Source organism: Schistocerca cancellata, chromosome 6, assembly GCF_023864275.1.
Source record: "Schistocerca cancellata isolate TAMUIC-IGC-003103 chromosome 6, iqSchCanc2.1, whole genome shotgun sequence".
Taxonomy (NCBI): domain Eukaryota; kingdom Metazoa; phylum Arthropoda; class Insecta; order Orthoptera; family Acrididae; genus Schistocerca; species Schistocerca cancellata.
The window spans coordinates 306,439,278-306,459,707 of NC_064631.1; the positions used below are offsets into that span (position 1 = coordinate 306,439,278).

Genomic DNA, 20,430 nt, shown 5'->3' on the forward strand with positions numbered 1-20,430 from the left:
TTGAGTGACTGTAGGAGAATACAAGATGGCTTAGAATTTCTATTTGGTGTGATGAACGGCAGCCTGCTGTAAATAGAGAAAAATGTACGTTAATAGAGGTGAGTAGGAAAAACAATCCTGTAATGTCCGAATACAGGATTAGTGCTGTGCTGCTTGACACAGTCTTATCGGTAGCGATACGAAATGAACAAGTACGTAAGGTCGGTAGCAGGGAGCGAAAGCCAACGTTGGTCGATTTGGAGAATTTTAGGAAACTATAGCCCACCGAAAGGAGACCGCGTGTAGAACACTAGTGCGGCACGCGTGAGATATCCCTACCAGGTCCGATGAAAGGAAGACATCGAAGTCGTACTGCCAGATTGTTATTGGTAGTTTCGATCAACATTTCGATTATTACAGAAATGGAGGGAAGACTAGGCTTTTTTCGCTAAAAAACACACACACACACACACACACACACACACACACACACACACACACACACACACACAAAGCAAAGGCCGGGAAAGTTGGCGACACTTGCAGAAACAAACCAAACTCTATGTAGACACAAAAAGAAATGGCGGTTGAAATGTTATATTACGAAATTGCAGTGACGAAATGTCGATTTTAACAGTTTTTGTTTCACGTTGGAAGTTTGCATAGTTTTCAGATAGTGAACTATGCACTTTTCTGTGTCGTTCCATATTATTACAATAAACTTCCAGGAACAGGTTTTAAATCCATAATCAATTAGTGACAACGAAAAAATCGTGTAATATTACTGGTCGATGCCGTTAAAAGCGCTAAACGGTTCGTGATGCTTAATAAAATAAAAAAAAAAGGAGTCTGCTACATGCAAAAGGCGTTTTTCTTGTTAACTACTACAATGTACCTATGTACAGCATCTGCGAAAAATAGCAGCCACGAGAAATTATATTACCGCATGAAGGTAAAATAAGTGTGTGTGTGTTTGTGTGTACTTGCGTGCGCGAGTGCAGAAGCGCTCATTTTTGGGGAAAACAGCATAGTTTCAAATGTTTGTCTGATGTCCCGTGTCAATTTTGATGATGTCCTGTAAGTCGGTGCTTTACGCCTGGGAGTGGAGCAGGCGCCCTGAACAGGTCATGGTCAACGCCGGTAAGGCAGGGGAATGGGTAAACACATCTAGGTTGCTGCTACTAATGGAGTGCCCCTTGTGAATACTTGGGCGACGGAAAACCCCAGCTTGTGAATGAGTCTTCTGCAGGACTTCCTGGGAACTGCTCCACGCGAACAATGGGTTATTTGTGCAGTCCCACTCTAGGGTTGCAAGTTGGAATGTTCCAGGTAACTTGGACGGAAGTGCAATTTCGGTACCATTACCTCTCTGAGAAAAATAAGATAATTGACCATGGTCATCGTGACATAGCGTTCATACCGTGATTGTTATAAATAAATTGGTCTTGTCTGCAACCAGTCATATTTAAGCCTTTAAGTAAAAAAATAGCTACTCATTTCGGACATGATGTGCGTATCAGCAGGCGTTCTTAATTGCTTGCTTCTGAATATTTTTGTGAAAACTGAAGTTACAAAATAATCTAAAATTAACTAATTGCTAGTTTACTGAGACTGATTTAATCTTGACGCAGCCGGTTCTTGTGTGAAAATGGGTTGGGCGAGAGGTGTAAATCTAAGTAATACCTGCCACATGGAGAATCTAAAATAGTTAGTGCAACATACGGACGCCAAAGCACTGCAGTGCCGCAGTCATGCCAGACCGACACCACGGGTGGAGGTCACTTTTAGACGTAAAAAGATGTAAAAAGAAAAGTGGTGCAGCAATTGTAATTGTTGATTGCTAGAAATCTCAAATGATGTAGCAAAACCGCATTGTTAGCGTGACCGGAGTGGAGAAAAAAGTGTGGCTGAACTTTGCGCAAGGCATAGCCGGTCCGAATTGTTATAAACTGAAACGAAAGAAATGTGAGCGCAGGTAGAGCCCAGTCAAGGCGATTGTCAGTTGCAATTTTCCATAAAAGCTTTTCTCCCCATTTTGCTCGGAATGCTTTTCACCTCACAAGGTGGTCTGTCTCTATCAGGGCACACTCCAGTGTATATAAAATGTGTGCCCAGATCTTTCTCAGAAATAGCTCTGGGGGCGACAGGAAATGCCGCCTTACTGCAAGGCGTGTCGCAATACACTCGACTCACCCGCGGCGCCAACTAGTTGCAAGCCCTATTCACTAACTGTAGCTGTGTTTGCATGCGTATGTGATGTACTTTGTTGCTTGTTTTGACCGAAATTGTCTACCTCATTGCGGAGCATTTGCAGATTTCACATAATATCCGTACCCATGTGCCTTGCGAGCGACCGTACAGGTATGGTGGACGATATATAGCGTACCAGCAACATTTTCCGAACCCCTACTCTACCCTGTTTTCGTTTTTGCGCATCCAAATTTAGAACGCGTAGGGCTGCGAATTCGCTGCCTTACCTTAACTGCATCTGTATGGAGCCAGATCCACAATGATGCTATGCTGTACTCGTGACAGAACTTTAGCAAAATGTTTCGCACGCCCCCCCCCCCCCCCCTGCCCCCCTTTCCTACCGCAAAAAGTACCTTTCACCATTCTTTTTTTTCCTACACGGATTTCGCTTATGATTTTGGGAAAGGTTAACAGAGATTAATAACAACGAAACAAATTGCCCAGTGATATTTGATACAAGAACTACATGGGTTCAACGTTTGCACAGTGATAAGTTGGAAAATTGATATTTTTTAGATTCTTTCCCGTTTGCCTGAGTTTCATTCGCTCTGGGATAACAACAAAGTACCTATTAATAAGGCCTACTTCCATTGGACTTCCGACACCACATGCATAAGCAAAGGGAAAGCATACATTTGTTTACACGAAGCGAAACTTGGGCGGACTAAAAGTTCTGGCTAGAGGGGGAAGTAAGTTACATATTCTCCATATCTTTTTTATCTGTTTCCTCCACAGATGCATTTCTGTCTTCCACGGTCGACAGAACAGCCTTAATTAAAATTACATATTTGTTTCAGTACCCGTTGCCGGCTTTCGATATCATACTTGAGTTTTGCTACAAACTCCATTATTGAACAGGGCGACCAGTATAGGCGGAAGCTGTGCGAAACAAGTGCAGTTTCCACTTACCGATAGACGCCCATTCCTTTATGAAGCCTATTTTACACGGAGTCAGTACGTTGCGAAACCAGGTAAATGCGCGTGTGTCCCACAGTGGCGAAAGTCATGGGGCATTCCAAATTCCAGTACACGAAACTGTCAGTAGCGTATGTTTTTAGGTTAGGTGAAGTTTCGACAAAATGAGACATAGAATTAGCAACAAAGAAAAATTTTGGTTTTTTAGCAGTTACCCTATGCCTAGGTGCTTGTGGAACGTTAATGACAAACATTACAAGAATCAAGTGCAACGCTGTTTTGCGCTTCTGATAATTCTTCCTGATGTAAACATAAAAATATTGACGACGTCGAAATTATTGACCAAAATACTTTGTTAGAATAGTACACACATCTTAGGAAGACCCCTTTCTGCGCATGGAAACTTCTGTAAATTCTCTTAGTCTTCCTAAAGAGTTCAGTGAAAGAACAGTTTCGCAAATACAGAACCTGCCCAGAAGATACACTGTGGAGCTAATGCTGGAAACAGAAATTTAACATATAAGAAACGAAAAGCTTGATTCACGAAAGTGGGAGACAAGTAATTTCCCAAGTAAGTGTAATCCGAAACATCCATAACAAATTTGGGCAGTTGAAAGTGATGAAAATAAAATGATTACCAATTTTTCCACTAGAAAATTTTGAGATTATACAGACATATTACGACTTAGCATTGCTCTCAATGCGTGATACGTCGAATGACGTGATATCAGTAATTGGAGACGTACTGGTAACCCATTCCGGTTCGTCTTAAAATATTTATGATCACTCTTGTTGTACTTGTGTCGTTTACATTCCCAAATTTATGACATTGTCGAGAATTCAGAGTAAATATTGTCCCACTGTTGTAACTGAAAAACAAATTTGTCGAGGACTGCGAGTAGAGAAATTAGCCACTTCTTTTAAATACCACATCATTCATGAAAATCAGTCTCTTATTTTCCCTGACTGCCTAATTTTCCGTAGGTCAGGTAAAGTAAAAAGTGAGAAAATTGATGACCATTTTGATTGAGTTGTGGCATCATAGAAAACGCAATAATTTTTCAACTTTATTACATTTGTCGTATTTCGTTAGATGACGCTGAGTCTGGGATGTGGAAAGTGATGAAAGAAGTACGTTTTAAGTAGAATCCAATGAAATGACGTAACCTTACGCAATGTTTTTGTATTAAATTGCTTATGTTAATCATATTTTAACATAAAACATCGGTTATCCATCATTATTTGAAGATTTATCAATAGGGTATTAACAACCTTGGAGTCGCTGGTGGTATTGGGCTTTTTATGGCTCTGAGCACTATGGGACTTAACAGCTGTCATCAGTCCCCTAGAATTTAGAACTATTTAAACCTAACTAACCTAAGGATATCACACACATCCATGCCCGAGGCAGGATTCGAACCTGCGACCGTAGCGGTCGCGCAGTTCCAGACTGAAGCCCCTAGAACCGCTCGGCCACTTGGGGCGGGCTTGGGGTTTTTTAGCCAGCAGACGTAAAAGACATATATCAATAATATGGATTAGACCACAATCTCAGCAAGCCCAGACTAATGGTAATTGATCGAGGAATACAGATTGAACTCGCCGTTCGATTAAAGGAAGTCTTGCATTCTTTCATCTATCTTGGGTCAGCCATCGGCGACACGGGAAGCTGTGAAGATAAGACGGATCATGCTAAGGCGAGTAGCTATGAAGCAGCTCACCAAGATATGGCAGAACAGACCAGTAACGAACACCTCAAAGGTCCGGCTTGTTGAAACACTCGTGTTTTCCGCCTTTTTTATGATTGCGAGACATGGAGACTCTTAAGCCAGAGACAAACAGTGTATCGATGAATTTCAGCTTTGGTGCTGCCGCAGAATGCTGCGCATAGAGTGGGTGTGGAAAGTGATGAAAGATGTACGTTGAACAACTCGGTACCTCCACCTGCCTTTCTTTTTGTGTCAACCAAAAAATTCCAAACACTGTAACAGTACTGTAGTATGGGTTGCGATACCGTATTGTGTGTGATTTACTTTACAGATGCATTGGTTTTCCCGTACGCTTTCCAACAAAACTTAACTCTTCCATTCGTCGTCCCCAGTACTGATTTTATGTGATAGTCTCATTTCGTACCACTTCTGAGTATTACTCCTAAACAGTTACACGATGTGACTGAAACGACAGCTGCCTTTCATTATACTTAAGTCTGAAGTTTATTATAGTCGGTCTGGAATCGATACGGTCGCCAAAAGACAGTACTGTCCTGTGTACAACAGCGTCGTCAGCGAGCAATCTTCCAGCGTTGCTGATCCTATCTGATAAGTAGTTTATTTATATCGAGAACATTATCGTATTACGCTTCCTGGAGGCATTCAGTACGTTGTTTTCGCTGCTGTGGAAGATTCGCCGTCCAGTGTGACATATTGGGTTCTATTAGTCAAATATTCCTCTAGCTAGCCAGTTACATATTATGAGGATACCAAGTATGATCCTATCTTCATTAGTAGTCGACGATGTGGTGCAATGTCGAATGCCTTTCGGAAATCTGAGGAGGAGGAATCCATTTGTTCGTCTGCATCTGTTGTTTGCAAGCTGTCGTATGAATGAAACAAGCTGTTTTTGACACGCATGTTGTTTTCTCAGGATCCGTCTTGTTTGTTTTGGAGAAGCTAGTTATTGGCATGTTAAACGTTTCATCTTGACTGACCGATTTCTGCCGAGAGACAAAACGAAAGTGGTCTTGGCCCACTGTTTCCTTCATCGAAATTGAGTTTATTGTACGATTCTCTCCTTGTAAGTCTAGTAAAGTCAGTCGGTAAGCCACATTCATTACAGGGTGATTCCCTGATGAAATTACAAACTTTCAGAGATTTTGGAGAAGGGTAAATGCATCAATTTAAGGCGAGGGACCCTTGTCCAGAAACGACATAGTCCAAAGTTACAAGCGAGTTGAATACATGTATCGGTATTGTTCCTAAGATTATAGGGTAGGCAACTTTTAGAGGTGGCAGTATGGACCAAAACAAGAAAAAAAATGTAAATATGGACTCTAAAATGCATACTGGTACCTTAAGAGGTTAGGGCACTTGTTCAGTAGAAGAGATATAAATTTCACAGTAGCGAAAATGAACAATTATCTTAGCTAGTAAGGCATGCATTTTTTGATTCACACTACCATCACAGAAAGCTGCCTAACGTACAATCTTAGCAACAATAGTAGCGGTATATGTGTTCCACTGTGAGAGATATTAGAGCGATTTTCGCTTATAACTTAAGACTGTCGTTTCCGTCCCAGGGTCTCTTATTACAAATTGATAACGCCTCTAAAAGTTTGCAACATCATCACGGAATCACCGTGTATATTGGTGGGATTCCAAAAGTTACCAGTTATTTCTAGTTTCTAACCTTTATGCCCAGTCTGCTGCCACCACTGTAACCCAAATGTGTAATTGGGTCATGTCCAGCATGTTTTCCATCCCAGCGGTGGATCGTTCTGATTCCGCCTGTTATGGCTGCGCTGTCTGTACACCTTGGGGAAGCTCCTTAACAACCACCATCTGTTGTACTTTGTTCCCCCATACTGAACCCCATAAATTATCATCGATCTTATTACAATGGTGCATCTACGAGGGCAGTTCAATAAGTAATGCAACACATTTTTTTTTCTCGGCCAATTTTGGTTGAAAAAACCGGAAATTTCTTGTGGAATATTTTCAAACATTCCCGCTTCGTCTCGTATAGTTTCATTGACTTCCGACAGGTGGCAGCGCTGTACGGAGCTGTTAAAATGGCGTCTGTAACGGATGTGCGTTGCAAACAACGGGCAGTGATCGAGTTTCTTTTGGCGGAAAACCAGGGCATCTCAGATATTCATAGGCGCTTGCAGAATGTCTACGGTGATCTGGCAGTGGACAAGAGCACGGTGAGTCGTTGGGCAAAGCGTGTGTCATCATCGCCGCAAGGTCAAGCAAGACTGTCTGATCTCCCGCGTGCGGGCCGGCCGTGCACAGCTGTGACTCCTGCAATGGCGGAGCGTGCGAACACACTCGTTCGAGATGATCGACGGATCACCACCAAGCAACTCAGTGCTCAACTTGACATCTCTGTTGGTAGTGCTGTCACAATTGTTCACCAGTTGGGATATTCAAAGGTTTGTTCCCGCTGGGTCCCTCGTTGTCTAACCGAACACCATAAAGAGCAAAGGAGAACCATCTGTGCGGAATTGCTTGCTCGTCATGCGGCTGAGAGTGACAATTTCTTGTCAAAGATTGTTACAGGCGATGAAACATGGGTTCATCACTTCGAACCTGAAACAAGACGGCAATCAATGGAGTGGCGCCACACCCACTCCCCTACCAAGAAAAAGTTTAAAGCCATACCCTCAGCCGGTAGTCATGGTTACAGTCTTCTGGGACGCTGAAGGGGTTATTCTGTTCGATGTCCTTCTCCATGGTCAAACGATCAACTCTGAAGTGTATTGTGCTACTCTTCAGAAATTGAAGAAACGACTTCAGCGTGTTCGTAGGCACAAAAATCTGAACGAACTTCTCGTTCTTCATGACAACGCAAGACCTCACACAAGTCTTCGCAACCGAGAGGAGCTCACAAAACTTCAGTGGACTGTTCTTCCTCATGCACCCTACAGCCCCGATCTCGCACCGTCGGATTTCCATATGTTTGGCCCAATGAAGGACGCAATCCGTGGGAGGCGCTACGCGGATGATGAAGAAGTTATTGATGCAGTACGACGTTGGCCCCGACATCGACCAGAGGAATGGTACCGTGCAGGCATACAGGCCCTCATTTCAAGGTGGCGTAAGGCCGTAGCATTGAATGGAGATTACGTTGAAAAATAGTGTTGTGTAGCTAAAAGATTGGGGTATAACCTGGTGTATTTAAATGCTGAATAAAACAACCCCTGTTTCAGAAAAAAAAGTGTGTTACATTACGTATTGAACTGCCCTCGTATATCCATATATTAGATATTTGAATATTCTCAAGATCCTGCAACAGACGGACGTCAGCGATATTGGTGTAAAAGCGGAATTGCTGTGGTGTATAAGTGCTCCTGATATGTTACCCGTTTTGTAAACAAGAGTGACATACGCTCTTTTCCTATCACACGGGACTATTCGCTGCACAAGCGATTCTCGCGAAGTAGGGCTAGGAAAGGAGCTGTCGTCTCCAGTGTTAACAAGTGGAGGAGATACCACCGCTGTACGCAGTATCCGTCCGCTGTAGCCTCTTAACGCGAGTGGCCAAGGGCCTGCCTGGGCGCCCCCACCCTACCGTCCTGTAAGAAATACAATGCGCCAGAGAGCTCCTTTTGGTACAGGGGCTGCTGAAGGGTTGCCGCCCTGCTGCTCCACGTCCGTCGTTTCCCGCGACTCCGCGTCCTCTGCTGCTTCCCACCGGGGGATCGCGTAACCCCAGGGCACTCCGCGCGCGCGCGCATACACACAGTTACCCCATTCGTAGGGCGTCCAAGGGCTGACCACAGCTGCTTTCGCAGACCGTTGCCGCCTTGCTCCTCCAAGAAGCGTCTCACAGTGATGATGTATCCCCCTTTTTTTTCTCGCTTGCGCGACTAGCAGCAGCTGTCTCCTGATTCATCCACGAAACACAAAAAAGTACTGTATCACACTCCATAGGAAGCAACAACCACCGACGACAGTAACAGGAAATATAAAAGGCACCAATTCTCACGCATTGTACGCGCATTCCAAAGGCATCTGTACTAGCAAATGACTTTCACAAGTGGTATTTACGAGGACTTGGTGAATCGTTTACATTAGAACAAAAAGTTGCACAAGTTAGCGTTTGAAAGTCGGGCAACTTGTAACTTTCTGCAAGTACTTGTAGAAGTGTTTCCACTAGAACCGTGTCGTGAGATCGACAAGTGGATGTTTACATTGTCGTTCTAAAAACCAGGGCAGCCGCCATCGTTGTTGCGTCATTATTATTATTATTATTAATTGTTATTATTATTACTGAAGAAAAATCATGACGAAAATCAAAAAGTTAAGAAAAAGAAGAAATGTTTTGGTGAAGAATTGGATACAGAGGTGTACGTATTTATCAAGAAACACTATTCAGTGAATTTTAATTAGAGGGCTTCGCTCAGATTTAAACCTTTATGAGAATGTAGTATGCAGTCTTCAGAAATCTCTTGGCTACGAAGTCTTTCGCGACGTATTTCTTGAATAAAAATCTCTCGGTGTACATGCCGCGTCAATTCGGGATAAAACTCCAAGCTTTCGACCACTACCTCCATGGTCGTCGTCAGGGCTAAAACTGACTGTCGTGAACTAGCGAGGCTCCCACTTTTATATGCAAAAGACGCCTTCTGATTGGCTGGAATAAGTCATAGCAACAGCGATATGGCACGTAGTGAAGTGGTGCCCTCTACTTCCATAGATGCTTCCATAGATGTAGTTTCTATCCCGCGTTGCTTGCAGCGCCATCACTTGAATCTGGAGGTAAAGTGCGGGAAGTTTTTCTCTGCGATTTTTCTTTATCCAGTGCACTCTCCCAAGTATTGCTAAGTGCATAGCCTTTGTCTCTGTTAAAGTTATTATCGCTAAGTCTAATTTCGACTGCTTCCCGGATCTCTTGTCTGTTGTACAGTAAAATGTTCGAAACCAGGTTACAAAAATGCTGCAAGCTGTATCACGAAAAAATCTTTGTGTTCTGCCTTACGGCAGGTCTTGACAAGACCCATGACATGGGGGAAACCACATCACAGAGGTCCACCGCATGAGCGTCTACGTAAGTGATTCCAGTGGTGGTTTCCCGTTGCCTTCCACTGATGATGATGAAATGATAATGAGGACAACACAACTAGTTCCTGAGCGGAGAGAGTCTCCGGCCCAGCCGGGAATCGAACACGGGCCGCTTGGCCTGACAGACCGCCGCGCTGACCAATCAGCTATCGGGGCGGACTGTATCACAAAGAGACTGCCTATTGAGTACTGTTCGATTTTTGCAAACATTATGCTTTACAAACGTAATGCATTTATAAAAACTAGACATAGTTGTCTCACTGGGAATTCCGCGATCGTTCAATAAGTAAAATATGGAGTTTCAGTCTTCGATCGCTATTCTTTATTTTCAATTACCGGTTTCGGGCTAGCTGCCCATCTTCAGATCATATATTGTAGTTACAGAGTAACTTGTCCGTACAGAACACACTGTTCACTGTCATAAGTAACTTATGACAGTGAACAGTGTGTTCTGTACGGACAAGTTACTCTGTAACTACAATATATGATCTGAAGATGGGCAGCTAGCCCGAAACCGGTAATTGAAAATAAAGAATAGCGATCGAAGACTGAAACTCCATATTTTACTAATGCATTTATGTTTAGGCGAAGATTAAAAATCAGCTAAAATGTAAAGAATTCCCTAGTGCCATTCCACTTTCCCTTCTGGTGAAACGAAACAATCGGTTAATTTTTTCGCACTTCCGTGGCTGACGGTAGTTAAATATCTATGTTTACGAGTTCCCTCAGAACATTTGTCTCGGTACATCAATCTTTGTTCCACTCTCCTTTTCCTCACTGTTATTGTACTGGTATTGAATACACAAAACTTCTGCAAGTGTGAGAAAAACTAACAGATACTTGCAGCGAGATACTGTTTGTACTAACTTGTGGAAGCTGCCCCTGCAACTAAACGGAACTTGCGGACATCGACGTGCCGAAGTTGTTTCCACGTCGAATTACTTACAGTAGTAACTTGTGCTAACGACTTGCGAAAGTTTATGTGCTAGTGGAAAAGCGCTTTACGAAGATGGGACAACGTGGCTGCCGGCCGGGAATAGTTGTAACGCCAGAAATCGAATGACGTTGACAGTTATGCACCGGTTTTGCCTCGCTACCAACGTTTGCTACAGAACAACACACTGTTTAGTGCTTACGTCATACGTTTAGTGCATATGTCAACAAATAAAAATTCAAACCCAATTACTCAAAACAATTCAGCGATCTGAAAAATCTAGTGTCTCCAGAGGAGTTTGTGTACTTGAGACCCGCTCTACCCATCCTCGATTATTGCTTAAGTGTGTGGGAATCACACCAAATATTGCTGACAGATGATACTTATTTGTTTATTTACATTTTCTGTGTATAGAGTCATCAAAGGGAGGAGGGGGGGGGTCCCAGCTTCGATTCCCAGCAGGGTTGGGGATTTTCTCTGTCCAGGGACTGGGTGTTTGTGTTGTCCTCATCATTTCATCGTCATCCTCATCATTCGTGGTAGTGGCTGGATTGGACTGTGAAAGAAATTGTGCTGTGAAAAAATTGGAACTTTGTACGGGCGCTGATGACCGCGCAGTTGAGCGCCCCACAAACCAAACGTCATCACAGTGATGGCTTTTGCAAACGTAAGAAATAATAGTATCATTACATATTAGAGATTGTATCTTGTTTCGGTTTTACAGTTGATAGGCTACTGGTTCATGTCACAAGCAGTGTCTTAAAATTCATTAAATGAATGTTCACTTTTTCTATCAGAAAAGGTATTAATTTTGTTTTAAAATAATTTCCCTTGCATGTTTTCAGACAGTCGTTAGTTCGTTAAACAATATGAAATCGTTGATGTATGGGTTTCGATATGTCATTTTCAATGTTGCTCTTTTTAGGAAGTAGTTATATTTTTGTCCTGTCGTTGTCATGTATTTTCCTTTTAGCAGATTTAGAGAAAACTGTTAGAATAATTGCTTTCACACAAGCTGCTTCATTTGATTGGAGAGGCGCTGTTCGACCTCACACTGTCTGATACTGAATGAAGCAAGATTAACCAGCACGGTAACGTGTTGAATATTGTTCAAGCGCAGATCCTGTTAAGTGGTCAGAGAAAATAACGGTGAATTAAAGAATGGCATTGCGAAACCACCAAAAGCTGTTTGTAATAATATATATTGACGGACCACTACACTCTGACCAAGATAGCTCCAGACACTTATTAGTAAGGATGTCCACTCTTCGCTTTCATCACGGATTAAACTCTGCTGGACACTCTTAGTGCGGTATCGGGATATCTGTGTAGGAATGGAAGACCATTCTTCCTCTGTCTGGAGCGAAGTCGACTTTCTATCTCATCCCAAAGATGTTCCATTGGGTTCAGGTCGGGACTTTGGCAAACCAGTCCATGTCAGGAATTTTGCCCATTGCCCCAATGATACTGCTTTATCGGTACGGTGCAGATAAAAACAATCATGACTCTGAACTGTGAACTTAACCTGTACTGTACGCACTAAATGGTGTAGAATGTATTCACATCCTTCCGCATTGAGCGTTCTTTAAGTGCACTAACGTAACCACAACCTAACAACCAAAGACACTGCCATACCGTAACACCACATCCTCTGTACTTCGCTATTGGCACTACACATGCACATTCTGGAGGACGACGGGTCAAACCCGCATCCGGCCATCCTGATTTGAGTCTTCCGTGTTTTCCCTAAATCGCTTTCTTGCCCATTATTCCCTAATCCGGAGGGACCGATGACCTCACTGTTTGGTCCCCTCTCCCAGATCAACCAACCAACCACTACACATGACATGACGTGATATTGTCCATGAATTCAACAAATATAAAACCTTCCATCGGATTGCCACAGGATCCAGCACGAGTCATCAGTCCAGACCACTCGTTTTGTCATCCACTTGTAGTGACGGAGCAGATATGATAACTTGTCTGTCGTTACGTTTGTAATGATTGGATAGAATCGAGGAATGTACCACTGTCTGCAGCTTGTGGTCATGCGGCAGCGTTCTCGCTCCCCACGCCCGGGTTCCCGGGTTCGAGTCCCGGCGGGGTCAGGGATTTTCTCTGCCTCGTGATGACTGGGTGTTGCGTGATGTCCTTAGGTTTAAGTAGTTCTAAGTTCTAGGGGACTGATGACCATAGATGTTAAGTCCCATAGTGCTCAGAGCCATTTGAACCATTTGAATGTACCACTACTGTTTCCCTATCAGACAGGAAGTTGCACTCACCTGTTAATCTTCTGTCCCTGGAATGTGGAGACCTTAGTCTCTAGTTGCCGAAATTGATGAAGTTAAATATAGGGGGCAGAGAGAAATCTACGGATCAGTAATAGATAGTAACTGAAATTAACTCTGACTATATTGAAAAACAAATGTCAGGTAGTCCTGTCGCAAAGTTTTGTCGAGTCCCCTTACAATTCTGAGTGACTTAGAAAGCTCCAACCTTGCTGTAGGACAGGTTATGAAATAGAAGAAACATCGAGATGCAATTAAACTAAACAAGAGTGCGTCTAGTCCCCTGACTAGTATTAGTCTTGGACTCACTCTACCTCCAGTGATCTTGGCGCATATGGCAAGTGTTTAGTAGTGCATTTGAAATTGGATTTTTTTCCAGACAAATTGAAACAAACCGTGCATGCAATTGCCATTTACCAAACTACTGGACGGATGCGAACTGTGCAATCGGGCCCTTGTAACATTTCAGCGACCCTTTGGAAATCTGACCCTTGGACACCCCTGTGGCTGTATGCAAGCGAATTAGGAAGGGTGGAAGCATACATATGTATAGGGTATAGGATGTGCTTACCCTTTCCGGTCCCGGTTCGATTCACGAGCCTAAGGGGTGAGGGAAGGGGATGAATCCAGTTGCTATCGCGACACAATTTCCAGGGCGCTGGTTACCTGCCCGTCGGGCAGAGCTGCCAGCCATTGTGTCCGATGGGACCTGTACCTGCCTTGCTTTGGAGCCGTGAGAGCGGCGGGGCGCTGCTAGCACGAGCGCTCCAAGGTGCACAGATGGCGGATGGGGAAATCGTGCTTCACGGCTCTCCCCCATTTTATTACCCGCCGTGTGGTCATGTCCTTCATTGTCCAGCGTCAGAATTTGTGAATTATATGCACTCCAATGGAAAAAAAACGAACACGACGAAAGAATTATCCGATTGGGACGGAAATAGATATGATGCACATGTAGGATGATTTATTCAAGATAAATAGCTTCACAAATTGAGCAAGTCAATAAAGCGTTGGTACACATCTGGCTCGTGGGCGAGCTGTTATTCGGCTTGTCGTTGATGGAGGGATTATTGGATGTTCTGAGGCATATCGTGCCAAGTTCTGTACAAATGCCGCGTTAGATCGTGAAAATCTCGAGCTGGTTGAAGGGCCCTGCCGATAACGCACCAAACGTTCTCAGTTGGAGAGAGATCCAGCGACCACCACGCTGCCATGGTATGGTTTGACAATCACGAAGGCAAGCAGTAGAAACTCTTCGTGAGCGGGCGGGCATTATCTTGCTGAAATGTAAGCCCAGGATGGCTTGGCATGAAGGGCAACAAAACGGGGCGTAGAATATCGTCCACGTACCGCTGTACTATGAGCGAGCCGCGGATGACAACCAAAAGGGATGAAAAGAAATGGCACCCCAGACCGTCACTCATTGTTGTTGGGCCATATGGCAGGCAACATCCAGGTTGGTATCCCACCGCTGTCCGGGGCGTCTCTAGGCACGTCTTCGGCATGGAATCTCATTAACTGGAATAGGATTGTCTTCAATGAAAAGTTCCGATTTGATCTGAGCCCTGATGACCAGCGAAGGCGTGTCTGGAGACGCCCCGATACCAACTTGACTGTCGCCCGCCATACGGCCCGACAACCGTAAGTGATGGTATGGGGTGCAATTTCCTTTCATAGCAGGACCCCTTTGATTGCAATCCGCGGCACTCTTACAGGACAGCGGTACGTCGACGATACGCTACGCTCCCTTCTGTTGCTCTTGAGTGGCAAGCTATCATGGGCTTATATTTCAGCAAGATAGTGTCCGCCCGAATACGCCTTGGCTTCGTGGCTGCCAAACCCTGCTACCTTGGCCAGCATGGTCACCGGATCTCTCCCCAATTGAGACTGTTTGGAGCATTTTGGGCAAGCCCTCCATCCAGCTCGAGATTTTGACGATCTAACCCGCAGTTGGACACAATTTGACACGATGTTCCTCAGGAGGACGTCCAACCAACTCTTATCAATGAATGTTAAGCCGAAAAACTGCTTTCATAAGTGCCAGAGGTGGACCACCGCGTTATTGACCTCCTCAGTTTGTGAATATACGATTCAGTTTCTCTGAAATACTAATTATTTGTTTGTCTGTACATGTAACTTTTTAAAGTGTATATACAACGGTTGATACACAGACAGGTACAAACAAAAGACTGCTATATATTTAAGTTTTACCAAAAGGTGTTCTTTCGAAGTAGAAAACACACATTCATACAGCTCACACACGCATGACCGCTGTGTCTAAAATGTGTAGCAGTCAGTGTCTTCGTTGTGCCTGTCAGCGACTCGGGTAGGTTCTCTGCAGGTCGTCCTTCATTTCGCTAGTTTTGGGGCGTTACAACCTTACGTAACAGGCAACAAACAACATTCTACTCGATCAGTCCCACGGAGTTCCCCCGACACTTCATGTACGCATTTGTCTTTCTTTTCCAGTTAAGCGGAATTTACACCTTTTTTACCTTTTTTAACTTACGCGGTATTATTTCAGTTAAATTTTCATTGTGAATAGTCATTCTCCCGCTGGCACCAGGTGCACTGAGGTAAGTAATCAACTGGCCGAAATCCAGAAAAATCTGTAAAATCTAACACACGTTTTTCTTCAGATAACGATGTGTGAGAAATCATTTTAAACAGTTTCGAGCCCTGAAAAAACAAACCTTTCTTCTTCTGTCATCCTCGATCTTCCCGTTTTCCTCGTCCTCTGCATTCCCCCTTTCCCTTATCCTTTACAATTCCATCTACTCGCTTTAGTTTTACGTACCCCACGGGCGGTCTTTTGTTTCTCTACCAATCTAGTCACACCAGCTCCACTCCTCAAGAACTCTGTTTCCCCTTATTGTATTCTGCTTTTGACTATTTCCGTCAGTATCCGTGTTTCTGCAACGTAACTTTAAACGGGTAGATAGTGTCTCATATACGTCTTTTCAACATTTTTGGGAATTGCAGTGTTCCAAGAAGGCTTCTTATGCTTCGGAAAAGTTCTATCGCATTTTTGCCCCGTTCATATACCTCGTTGCCGTTTCCCCACCTTCCCCAGTTGCACTAAAATAAATACTAGAAACACTATTGTTTGCAGTTTCCACACAAAGAAGTCTGTTTTTGTCTTTTAGTTCTTTTTACCAGTTCGCTCTATAAACACATTCCGTAACGCGCAACTCTCTCTCGCCATAATTTAGGTGTTCTTCGGGCTTAGTCACACTGTTTCTCCGAATCATTCACTGTGGGGACTTTGTGGGTCACAGGAACGCTCAAAAGTGGCTGCTAACCGGGCTCTGGGGAAGGTTTGATACGTGTAGCGAACCAACCAGCAGTGGACGGATACTGCTCTCAGCCGTGGAGGAGCAAGCCTCGGAATGGCGTAGCCTTGTCTTCAAGGCTCGTGAAACCCCAACCAGAAGAGCGGCATGCGAACTACCTCCTACAAAGAACAAATTTGAAACTCTCTGCAGATAAAACTTTGTGCCTGACCGAGACGAGAATTGGGACCTTTGCCTTTCGCAGGTAAATACTTCTACCGAATAACAAATTTGAAGTTTGCAAGGCAACATTGTGTGGCCAGGAGAAAATAACTGTTTTATACGTCTGTGAAAGAACAACAGTCCACATCACGTATTTTTGATTGATACATCCAGTTTCGCCCGCATTAGGCGATCTTCAGATCTAAAATATGGAGAGGATGTTTGCTATCACCAGCATTAGCTGGTGCGCGACATTTAATGTTTTGTAATCTGAAAATGACCTAATTCCAATCGTAATAGTAAAAGATATGTGATGTAGGCTGTGATTTGGTCATAAAATTAAGGCCCTGTGTGCAAAGTATTGTGCCTAAGTTCCGTTCAGTATCCTCTTGGTTGGTTGTTCTAGTAGTGGGAATAGGAATTAGGTGCAATAGTTGGGGCGACTGCATTTAGATGCTCTCAGCAGTCTTCATGCAGTGTTCAGCAGTTTCAGTTTTCGATAGCTTTCTAAAGGATTTGTTTTTTCCACGTTAGAGTTTGCGTTTTCAGTGTACTTGAGACACGGATATGTTTTATCAGCATGTGTGTAAACCATCATTTCGAAACCATGGCGAAGCGCAGTCTACTTTTTCTTTGAAATAAATAACAAGATATTGACGAAACAGTAAATTTTCGTCGACAGAGTCGAAGTTACAGTAGGCCAAATTATTATGTTACTCATGTTTCAGTGGCGTGTAAGCAGAGTATGTTTGCTTTAGTAGACACCCGAGCTATCTGTTGGCACGGTTGAGATACATTAATGCTTGGTGAAAGCTGTTGTCTTCGCGAATTCTCCAACTTAACATATACCAATAAAATCGTAGGTAAACGCAGTTTTGGGGTTTGGGGGCTATGTATGGGGACAAAAAGGGATCTCTAGAGAATGATTCTCACGCCTTGTTCGACAAGAGCCATTGGTATGTGATACGTGTCGGATGTGTTCCTCGATGTTACGTGTAGCAGAAATCCACTATTGTGTGTAAATGAATGAAGCCACCCTCAGAGGAGGAAAATATATATATATATATATATATACACACAGCTTGTAAGTTACTGAAAGTTTTGTAAGTTTATTTTAAAGAGGTAGTACTTACGTGCTTCGGGAATGATTTCAAGTGCAATGTACTGTCGTTTATCTGCGGTATTTAGGAACTTGAAAACCGCGGATAACCCGCAATGAAAGAACACGGCAAAGTTTGAGTTGCTCAAAAACAAAAAATAATTACAATGTTGTAATTAAAACCACTTAACCGATGTTAATATTAAATTCTGCTTTATTCGTCGTACTATGTACTCCAGTAACCCTTCGGCTCATTGAAGTGCTGATGCATGACTGCTTACTGTTTCTGGATTTAGAGGAATGGTATCTTCAACACTGTCATTCACCTGCTCGGCCTTTCCTCGGGTAGTTGCTGAACAATAGCATAGTCACTCAACATATCATGACCCGGCTCTGTGCGGTCCATTGAGAAATATTTTATTTGTAACAATTTCACAGCCTGCAGTAGTTTCCAAACAACAGTTAATGTTGATAGTGAGCAGTCTTCTGCGTCATCGGAATCACTGATTTCCTGATTTCATCGATTTCATGATTAATGTTTTTCCATTACTTGGTTACAGTTGATTGTTCTATGTTGCACCAAGCCTTCGACACTTCATAAATTGCGTGTGGTACAGTCAGTTAGTTGTTTTAAAAGTGTTTAAAGATTGCTGCCCTCATCAATAAGCTTTTATATCAGATTTCCTCTATACATTTTCTTCATGGCAGCAATGACACCCTGATCCATTGGCAGAATTAATACAGCCCTTGCAGGTACATCCTTTAACGTTAAATATTCTCGTACTGCGGCACAAAGCAGTTGGGGGACCATGTTTGTGCAGAAGAAACTTAATTGTGTGGGTACTGCGTGTCTGCAGTTTCGCCATTTACATAATTTTATTTGCTAATTTGATTCTCAATCATTATTTGGAGAAATTCATCATATTTATTCTAAATATTTTCAGACTGTATATGTGTGTTGTAAAAATTATTTCTGGCTTTTGTTCTACATAACCTTACGTGTGCAATTCTGACTTACGTTTATTACCCACCCCACTTCCTTCCCCTACATCGAAAGAATTTTTGCGGCCGTCTTCCGCCCTCTGATCTGCGAACCATTGTGTTATATATCACGTGTGTTAAACAGTGGCGTGGTGCCTTTATGTTCCAGGATTCCCGGCTGAAGCAGCTGGTGGAAGTGTACAGTGAGCGCTGGGAGATAATCGCGAAACATTTCCCTGATCGGTCGGACGTGCAGTGCCAGCAGCGCTGGCAGAAAGTCGTCAATCCGGAGCTCGTCAAGGGTCCATGGACGAAGGAGGTGAGCATTTCTGTTTTATTTTATCTTTTTCACCCTGCAGAGTGAGTAAACAGTTCTGAGAGATTTGAACCTCGGTACTTTCTGGAAGAAGAAGAAGAAGAAGAAGAAGAAGAAGAAGAAGAAGATGATGCAAAGCTCTGCTTCCATCGGTGGTGCGATTTTGGACAATGTATTGACATTTCGGCGAAGAAAAACTGATGCACAACTGGAATTACGGCTAATAGACATAAATGTCACCTGTATCCCAAGACCACTGTGTTTCCTGACTTTTGAGTTGATGGACGTTCGGTATATGCAGTGAACATGATTTTGAAGTTTGTTCCCTGGAAGATGTTGGGACACACTGTGCAGAAAAGCATATTCACTCCCACGGTGCCTAGCCTTCACAATTGCCTCAATTCGAAGAGGAAGAGAGGGTGCGGAGAGAGCGCTAGTCATGGCACGAAAAGAGTCCCAAAGCATCGCAAAACCACTTGTGGCCTGAGCGACACCCTCTACACATTGCGGGCTAAACACATCGAAAAAGAGGCAAAATCGCGACTTGGCGGGTCACCGTAAACGCCTCGCTAGCTAATGTGCAGTCTCTTCGTTGTCTGGCCCATTGGAAACGCGCAGTATAACGTGCCTCCGTGAGAGCGGTCTTTTACGAGGAAACAGCCACGAAATCTTTTACGAGGAAACAGCCACGAAATGTTTTCTTCGCGGTGTTTAGGCAGATCTGCATTCACTAACAGCCACGAATTCTGTTGGGTTTGAAACTGATGTGACACTCTGTTTTGATCGTTTTTCGACCACTGTTCTTACGCCCTATGGCACAGCTGCGACGGCCATACTCTTCCTTGTAGATGAGTTGGACAATCTGCATCGGTTTGGGCAACGGAGTTCAGTGTGGTTATGGGCAAGTCGATACACAATAGGGTGTCTGCCATTCTTTTATGTCTCCAAGCGACCCATCTCAGTGTGCGATGATTTCATACAACCGGCTGGCACAAACATACCACTGCACTACCGTGACTTGCGTCAGCGTAGTACCCGTTCCACAGTACAGCAAAACGATCAGTGTCGGGGGAATTACGAGCAAGGATCAATCAGTGTGCCCATTTAAGGTGGGGGGGGGGGGGGGGGGTTGAATAGTATTTCATCCCATAAGCTAATGTTGCGGCTCATATATTTGCTGCGGCACAATATGCCGTAAAGCCGAGCCTTCACTTACAGTTACAGCATGACAAAAGATACGAAAGACGGGGATTGTCTTTCTCTCGCCAACAATAAGTAAACTACACCCGTTGGAGACCAGGTATACCGATATAAATGCATATACGCCCTTAGCATAAAGATTTCGTTTGAGGGAAGAATTAATGAACCATGTCTCATACAAAAATTAATATT

General features: G+C 43.6%; 1 protein-coding gene across 2 annotated transcripts in view; it reads left to right on the forward strand.

The window, feature by feature from the left end:
- LOC126190811 (myb-related protein B) overlaps positions 1-20,430 on the forward strand; it is a 221,632-nt gene that overhangs the window by 151,963 nt on the left and 49,239 nt on the right. For both annotated transcript variants that reach the window (XM_049931374.1, XM_049931373.1), the window contains exon 3: positions 18,892-19,041. In XM_049931374.1, coding sequence (XP_049787331.1) covers positions 18,892-19,041 — 150 coding nt within the window. The remainder of the gene's footprint in view (positions 1-18,891; positions 19,042-20,430) is intronic.